The sequence below is a fragment of the Condylura cristata genome, unplaced genomic scaffold (assembly GCF_000260355.1).
Source record: "Condylura cristata isolate star-nosed mole 26May11 unplaced genomic scaffold, ConCri1.0 scaffold00001, whole genome shotgun sequence".
Lineage (NCBI taxonomy): Eukaryota > Metazoa > Chordata > Mammalia > Eulipotyphla > Talpidae > Condylura > Condylura cristata.
The window spans coordinates 58,215,271-58,223,819 of NW_004567102.1; the positions used below are offsets into that span (position 1 = coordinate 58,215,271).

At 32.9% G+C, this 8,549-nt stretch overlaps 1 protein-coding gene across 2 annotated transcripts in view; it reads right to left on the reverse strand.

Moving 5' to 3' along the window:
• CEP85L (centrosomal protein 85kDa-like) overlaps positions 1–8,549 on the reverse strand; it is a 92,064-nt gene that overhangs the window by 15,386 nt on the left and 68,129 nt on the right. For both annotated transcript variants that reach the window (XM_012723158.1, XM_004673812.2), the window contains exons 7-8: positions 3,725–3,877; positions 1,734–1,888 (exon numbers count right to left, since the gene is read on the reverse strand). In XM_012723158.1, the coding sequence (XP_012578612.1) occupies positions 1,734–1,888; positions 3,725–3,877 (308 nt within the window). The remainder of the gene's footprint in view (positions 1–1,733; positions 1,889–3,724; positions 3,878–8,549) is intronic.

Genomic DNA, 8,549 nt, shown 5'->3' on the forward strand with positions numbered 1-8,549 from the left:
GAAAACACATGTAAACAGATAGCGACATAATTCATATTCATATACATATCCAAAATTACTCTAGAACACAAGGAATATATTGTAGAGCTAAGGGAACTGAAGTAACACCCCTACCCCAAAACTTAAGTGGCATGACAGTCATGCGATTATTGCAATATTATATAAGATTTTCTTTGGCCTACTATATTTGAAATCAAGATAAATTTTCTAAGATATCATTCAGAGCCTTATCAAGTTAAAGTTAAGAAAATGTTATTAAAATGTACTGTACAGAGCTTTCTAAATCAAGATTACTAGGCTTAATGTTTACCAACAATCTAATAAAAGAGACAATCCAAAAGAGAAGGTAAAAGATCATATTAAATATGTAAAACACTACGTGAGTTCATCATCATGATGTCCTAAAAAAGAGAACAGATAAATTACCTCCTTTCATTTTATCAATAAAGAGAAAATTTATGGTTGAATGAGTGGGGGTCAGGAAGCTATTCTTTAACTACAGAATAGGATATAAAATGTGAAGTTATAAAAAAGAAATAAAAAGTAGAAAATAGGAAGGAAAAATAAGTCAAAAGTATATGAATTTTTTGGGACCTGAGATTAGAAACCTTACAAAACTGAACTGTTTCAAAAATCGGGGATTTTCTGCAATTAATTTCAGCAACAAAAAGGTTGATCAGACATATTTAAGACTTTCAAAGTAGTAAAGGAATTTACTCAGAATTATCAAATGGATATTGATTAAAAGCTGGGAATATACTGAATTTACATAATTGATATAACCATAGAGTATATTTCTTAAATTTAGTTTTTGTTGCTTTGTCATTCTTCTGGAAAATTTATCAATTTTATTTCATAATTTAATAAAGTTTAAGTTTAACAAAGAGAGTACATGGAACATACAGAATACAATTTTCTTGGGTAGGTTTTCCAGGAATACAATTTCAATTTCCTAACTTAAAAACATTAGCTAAATATGCTAATAAAATGATGCCCACTGTAATTCTAATTCTTAATTTCAAAGAAGAGTTCAATAAGACAATGAGCAACAACTTGTAAATGAACTTGGAAGGTACTTGGCAAAATGACCTTAGAAGCTACTCCACAGTCAAGTGAATCAATTATCTCACACTAGCAGTGTCCTCTTCACGGAACAATTTAAGTATTTTGGCACCTGTTATTTTAAAAAAAAATTTTTTAAGATTTATTTATTCATACAGAACTGAGGTACAGGCCAGAGATGCAAGGGGTAAGAGGATTCACCAGGGACAGAGTGGAGAGCAGAACAGGCAGATGGACAAAGTACACTGGCTAAGGGGAGCGGTGGGAGGGTCGGGAGAGGTCTGCCGCGCCATGGTCACCTCCGGGGCAGGCGGGAATCAAACTCATGCAGAAGTAGCCTAAGCTTCTTAGTGCTGTGCTTTAACCGGCTATGCCATCAGGGAGGGCCCTTGTTATTTAAAATTTTTACCTATTTTTTAGACAAAGTAATCATATAAAAAGTTTATGTTACCAAAATGTTACAACTTTACCAAATGTCAGTATGTTACATCAAAATGTTAACAAAACTGTTCAGTAAGAAACTTCTGGGTTTTAACAGTGCATCAAGAAGAAAGGCAAGGATGGGATGTGGAAGAGAATACTAATTATAAATTAACATTTTAAGTGAAATGCTTTATGAAAAATCTGAATAGCTTAAAAATAAACAAATGAATTAACAAAGGTATTCTTACCTCTGAACTGTAGTTACCAATTCCTTTTCTTTCTTTTTCTGGCATATTAACTGAGCCTCTTTCTCTTTACACTGTTTTTTGATCTCCTCAAGTTTTTTTTCCGTATCTGTCAACGTTTCTTGCAAATTCTTATTTTTTTCTTCTAGAACCTGCAGCTAAGGAGAAATTTTTTAATGTGGAAAGTTTTATTACTAGAACTTGTTCCTGTGTTCTCACGGACTAATAGACTTATGGTTGAAAACCATGTATCTTCATTCCATCTAGTCTACTTTAGTAAAACTATCTCCTTTGTCTGGAATGAAGCTTTAAATGGAGAAAAGAACAAGGTCAAAATTTCTAGAAAGGTAAATGATCTCAATTTGGGGATATTAAGAGTTATTTTTCATAGTGATAAAATATCACATAAAATTTATCATCTTCAAGTGTACAGTTCAGTAGTGTTAAGTATATTCACACTGCTGTGCAAATAATCACCAGAACTCTGTTTATCTTGCAAAATGCTATACCTTGACAAAAACCCTTTTATCTCTATGATTCTGATTATTCTAGCTACTTTATACATTTGGAGTCATATGCCACTTGCCTTTTGTGACTAATTCACTTAGCAAAATACCCTCTTGGTTCATTCATGTTGTGGCATATGTCAGAGTTCCCTTTATCTTTAAGCCTGAATTTTAAGTATATGCTATATTTTGTTTACCCATTCACTCACTGATAGACCCTCAGTTGCCTTCATCTTTTGGTTGTGGCAAATAATGCTGTTATGAGCAAGCATGATGTACAAATGCCTGTTTAACATCTGTTTTCAATTATTTGGGTATATGCTTACAAGTGGAATTAATGGACCACATATGGTAAACCTGTTCTTAACTTTTTGAGTAATTGTAGTATGTTTTCCACAGTAGCTCCCAATGTAAAATGTACAAAACTCTTAATTTCTGCACACTAATTAGTGCATACTACTTGAGGTTTTTTTTTTTTAATATTAGCCATTCTAATGAGTCTAATATACTATGAACATGCTTTTAAATCTATATTCCCCTGTATTTCTGCTCATGCACCCTCCTATTATCCTCCTTTAGTTCCTTTCGGACTTTACCTTCTTTTAGTTTCTTGCCTTAGAAATTAACATAAAGAGAGGATGTATTTAGATTCAGCATCTACATGAGTCCCTGTAAAATAGCCACAATTCTCAATTGAAGTGAGTGAAAGTGGTACTTCTCCTGTGCCCTGTAAACATTTTTTTTTGGCTGGGGGTCGGCATTCGGAGGGGAAGGGAGTAATGTTATCAGTGCCTACAAAGCACAGAACTAGCTTGCTATTAAGCATCTTTTAATACACAGGACGGAATTTCAAACAATTTTTTTACCCCCAAATGTCAATAATGCTAAGGTCAAAAAAAACCCCAAAACCATAATTAGAAATATTTTGAGAAAAAAACTGAAGAATAGGTTCTGAATTTACAAATCAGGCTTCAAGAGAAACCTGCCTACCTATCATATTGGTAGAAAGATTTCAGATACCGTACTGCTAAGCAAATGGCCAGAAAGTTGTCAAAAGTGTGAATGGATATTACAGATTAAAGAACAAGAATTAATTTATGTAAAGATTAAATGGAATGAAATAAGCATCCAGAAATATAGCCCAAAAAGGTGTTGCTGAGCAAGACTGAACCCAATAGAATATAAATTCAGAAATGTGATAATCACATATATATGTACAGAGCAGGGTTATTAGACCAGTTTAGAAACTACAATTCAGAGCAGGAAACTAAATGAGAGAATTTAACACACAGGTTCATTATAAGGTAATCATAATTAAAAATAAGAATAAAATATCTGACAGGTTAATCCTAAAACAGTAATTAAATACACAGATTTAACTTAAAATTAGTGAAGCATATAACAATTTTAAATTATAAAAATCATGAGGCTTTTAAAGAGTGAGTTTATAAAAAATATTTTCAAGATGAGCATTTTATTTCTTGTTACCTGTAGACTCTGACTCTGTACATCGTCCAGCGTTGGCAGATCAGCCAGATACTTTTCCAAGGTCTCAATTCTTCTCTGCTTTTCTTTGTTTTGTTCAGCTTCTTTCTGGCATTTCTTTTTTAGGCTACTGATATATCTATCTCTGGTTTTAAGCTAAAGAGAAAGATTGGAAATTTTCAGTGATTTTAACTCATTAAAGTAACAAGTCAACATTCTAATCTTGAGCATCAATGAATTCACCAAAAGTTCCAGTTCCAGTAAAGCAAGTATTCATCTCTAGAGGAATGACTCTAATTTTTTACTTCTTGTACAGCTATATCCAAACGTTTCATATCAGGAAAGATACCTAACAAGATTTAAATGTTTCATTACTAACATACTTGCAAAGCAACTGCTAAAAAAAAAGACAAAAATATAAAAACCAAAATTTACCAAAATTATTTAACACTTAGGAATAGGCAAGACTGGTGAAACAAGACTAGAGTATCATGTCATTAGAGTATTATATCATAACTGAATGTGCAGCATATTGTCTTTTTAAAGATTACACAAAAGTGCTAATCATTTTAGGATTGAAGAAGTACATCAACTGAAAGTCTATTATAGAACACATATATTACATGATCCTACTAAGTTCTACTCTGCACAGGCTGATTCTCAGATTTTTGCATATTTTTTTTTTTTCACTTTCTACCTGAAGTACACTGTTTTTAAAATTCCTATCATATACCCAATGCTCTTTCATACTTACTATTCAATTAAAAAAGTGTGCACACAAAGCGTTACCTAAAAAGTAAACTTGAGAACCCTATTTAAATTATTAGTCATCCAAATATTGCATTCATTTAAAACTTAAGAGGGCACTAGAGAAGGTACAGCATTTCCCCATATTCATTGAGGAAATAGTGCTAATAATCAGCAGTATAAAGGATTACTCTTTCAAATTTTATAAAAGCCAACATTTGTCCACAATCTAGTTACTTTCATTTTTTATCTATTTTTTTTTTCAGATCCACCTTAAAACAACTTTTAAGACAACTTCAATTGGAAAGCTGAATCACATCTCTCTTCATCTATTCATTCCATCAATATTATTATTATCCACTTAATCACCTGGGTAAGAAGCAACACTGGTAAAACAGACAAATCCTACGAGTACTGGGGCTTTCCTAGAATTAAAGGCAAGTGAACTAGTGTGCCAATTTAATAGCAAGATAGGATAAATCCATAAATATTAGCATTGTTTGTTACATTCAAATAATACAATTTCCTTTTTAAATATTAAGCCCAGAGATCTTTCATAATAAACTACATGTCACAGAGAAAGAGATAGAATTTCAAACATAAAACCATCTGATTGAAAGCAGTTTGTTCTACACTGTTCATTTCCAGATTCCCATCAGTTCTCTAGTGTTCTGTTGTGACCAAATTCCCCATCAACAAAGTCTGCTTCTGCATTAGCAAATGATGCCATAAATTATAGAAAACATAACTAATCAGTCCATTTTTTATTAAATGCTCCCTAATCTGCTCAAATGTACACTTAATTGTGACACACTGATGTTCTCATAAAGCAACTGCTAGAATAGGTTAGTCATGCTGTCTTTTACTATGCAAAGATGTTCCAGTTCTTTTCCTTTTCTTCATTTGGGTGAATCACCTCACTTCTTTGCTGTCATGTTAAGTGTTAAAATCAAACACAAATTAATAGCATAGCAGATCTAAAAATTCCCTGAATAGACAAAACAAGTTTAGTCATACAAGGAAAGTTTAACTTAGCTAATTTTGCAAGATAAGCAAGGCTAACTGGACCTGGGTTACTTCTTACTTATGCCTTAATAAGCATTACCAACATTTAGATTTTGTCCCAAAATTGATGTAATCACTATTAATTCCTGTTCATTTTTAAAGTCTAACACTTTAATCAATTACTCAAGAACAGTCACTAACTATATCCACCCCGTAGAATACACTTTATAATGAGATGCTTCTATACTTCATTTCATGTTCTAATTTGAATGCTCCCAGCTTGCTAACTGCCTTTTCAATATGTGCAGCATGAACTTTTATAAATGAACACAATAAATTAGTATCAGTGATTCACTGATCTGCTATTTCTGAATTTTGATCAAGTGTATGGGTCTTGATCACAAACCTCTGCCAAATCTCTCCTACTATTAAATATTATCATTATTCAATACCATTCCTGTTATTTGTAAACAGCATGCTGAAACAGATTACTGAACTCAGAACTCCAGTTAATATGGTATCACTAGTAATTCTTCCCTATTCTTTCAAGGAAGTATTATCCAATACTAAGATCACAAGGCAATAGGAGAACCTTTCACAAACATTTTTCTTAATTCTAAATACAGTGATTAGAAAAAAAGATTAATGAAATATTTTTTCTTTTTTACATTACTAGTGCCAAAATATCACCCGTATGGTTAAACTGTCATGACCTTTACAGTTTCTATTAACATGCAACTGGACAAATTAACTCAACTTTTCCCCCAAAGATTCAGTTATTTCACTTTGTAAATGGGGTCATAATATTATCTCATTTTTTTGTGATTAGGACTAAGTGAAAAATAGATGTAATGAGCATTAACATGCTGTATGGCATATGCAAGAAGCTCAAGAAGTAATTTCTACTGCTGTTATTACCACATTGTTTTTCTGTTATAAAATCAGTAGAGAAGGACTGCGAGATGAAATTCAGAAGGAAAGAGTACAACATAATCTCATGTGGCCCTGAAATGCATCATGAATCTACTTTCGAGCTTCTATATTCCTTAAGGACTATAGTTGTCCCCAATTATTCAAATCATGTCCACGTCCTCTAATACAAATTCTCTTCTTTACATTCACCAAACTCTACAAGTTTCCTAGGTATAGTAACATTTCCATTCTTAATTTTGTCACTCAAATTAAAAAAGCCTTAAAACAGAAAGGCTTATTTCCTTTTCTTTCCTGAGAGTTAGTTCTTCAATCTTGACCTCTTATCAATCTTTTCCTATTTTATTAAGGAACTTACTCCAATCATGTATACCCTCTAGCATCCTTACTATATAATCATTCTTTCCCCAGTCCACTGGTGGACTTACCTCAGTTTTCTCTATGCAATAATCATTGGAACCATTTTTAACATTCTAAGAAAGCTCTATGTTGATTTCCACAGGAGCTTGAGCAACCTACATTTTCATTAATAGTGCCCAAGAGTCAGTACCCTCACTGACATCTGTTTAGATATGAGCCATTCTCACAGGTGTGAGGTGGTATCTCATTGTAGTCTTGATCTGCATTTCCCTATGAAGTGTTGATGAGCATATTTGCTTGGGTCTATTTGGCCATCTGAATGTCTTCTTTGGAGAAGTGTCTATTTAGCTCTTTGCCATTTATTGATTGAATAATTTGTTTTCTTTTTGCTTATCTATGAGTTCTTTTGAGATCCTCGGTACTAGCCTCTTGTTGGATGTTATGATGTACAAATATTTTGTTTCATAAGTATGGTTTTGTTTTGATGAAAGTTACTTTCATCAAACTTGCAGTGTGTAAAACTTGCAGTCTTGTTTTTTGCTTTTGTCTCCTTTGCCATTGGAATCCCAAAATACATCCCTGAAGTCAGTGTCACAAAGTATTATACCTATGTTTTTTTAGAGTTTCAGACCTTACATGTGAGTCTTTAATCCACTTTGGTTTAATTTTTGTGTGTGGTGTAGTGGTTCAGTTTCATTCTTTTGCATGTGACTGTCTAGTTTTATCAACAACATTCACTGAAGAGACTGTCATTTTTTCTTGGTTTCTTTATTGTAAATTAATTGTGCATATGGATATGGGTTTATTTATGGGCTATCAATCTGTGGTTTCTTTTTATTCTAAATCTGTACTATTTTGAAGTTGAAGTCTGGGAGGGTGAATATCCTTATTCTTTTTGTCGGGATTAATTTGGGATCAATTTTCTTGGGATCATCTGTAGCTCCATAATAAATTTAATTAAATTTTACTCTATTACTTTGAAATTCTGATAGGAATAGAACTATGTATACTACTTTGGGTAAGATGGCCATTTTATCACTGCTAATTCTTTCAAGCCATATACAGGAAAGAGCCTTCCATTTTTGTGTGTCATCTTCTCTTTCATTAAGCAATGTCTTTAACAGTTTGTGTAGTATAGTGCTTTCACCCCCTTAGTTAAGTTTACTCCTACGCATTTGATTATCTCGATGGAACTGTAAGGGGGCATGGCGATTTCTCAAAGTACCAAAAATAGATTTACTATGTAACAGAGCAATTCTACTCTTATGTATCTACCTAAAGAAAGAAAAAAAAAAAAACATGATCTCAAAGACATCTATGATCTATGCACTCCTATATGCACTGTAGCATTATTTAAAATAGCCAAGTTAAAGAAACAATCTAAATGCCCAACAAACCAAAAAATGCCCCAAAAATGAGACATGAAAAGCTTGAAATACCTTTTAAGACCATTACAGAGGAGTTAATCAGATAGGTATAAAATTGATTTATCAAATATATAATATGTAGTAAAATATAAAAATGTATTTTAAAAACTGTATGTACCAACTCTCAAAATTTTCACACAAGCTTTTCAGTAGCACGTCTCAGGTGAGAAAATATTTTTTTTTTTAAAGATTTATTTTTTTGTGCATACAGAACTGGGGTACAGGCCAGAGGCTCAGGGGCGGTGAGAGGCTTCAACAGAGACAGAGTGGGGGACAGAACAGGCAGATCGACGAAGTACACTGCTGAGGGGAGCAGCGGGCGGGTCAGGAGAGGTCTGCCACACCATGTGGTCACCTCC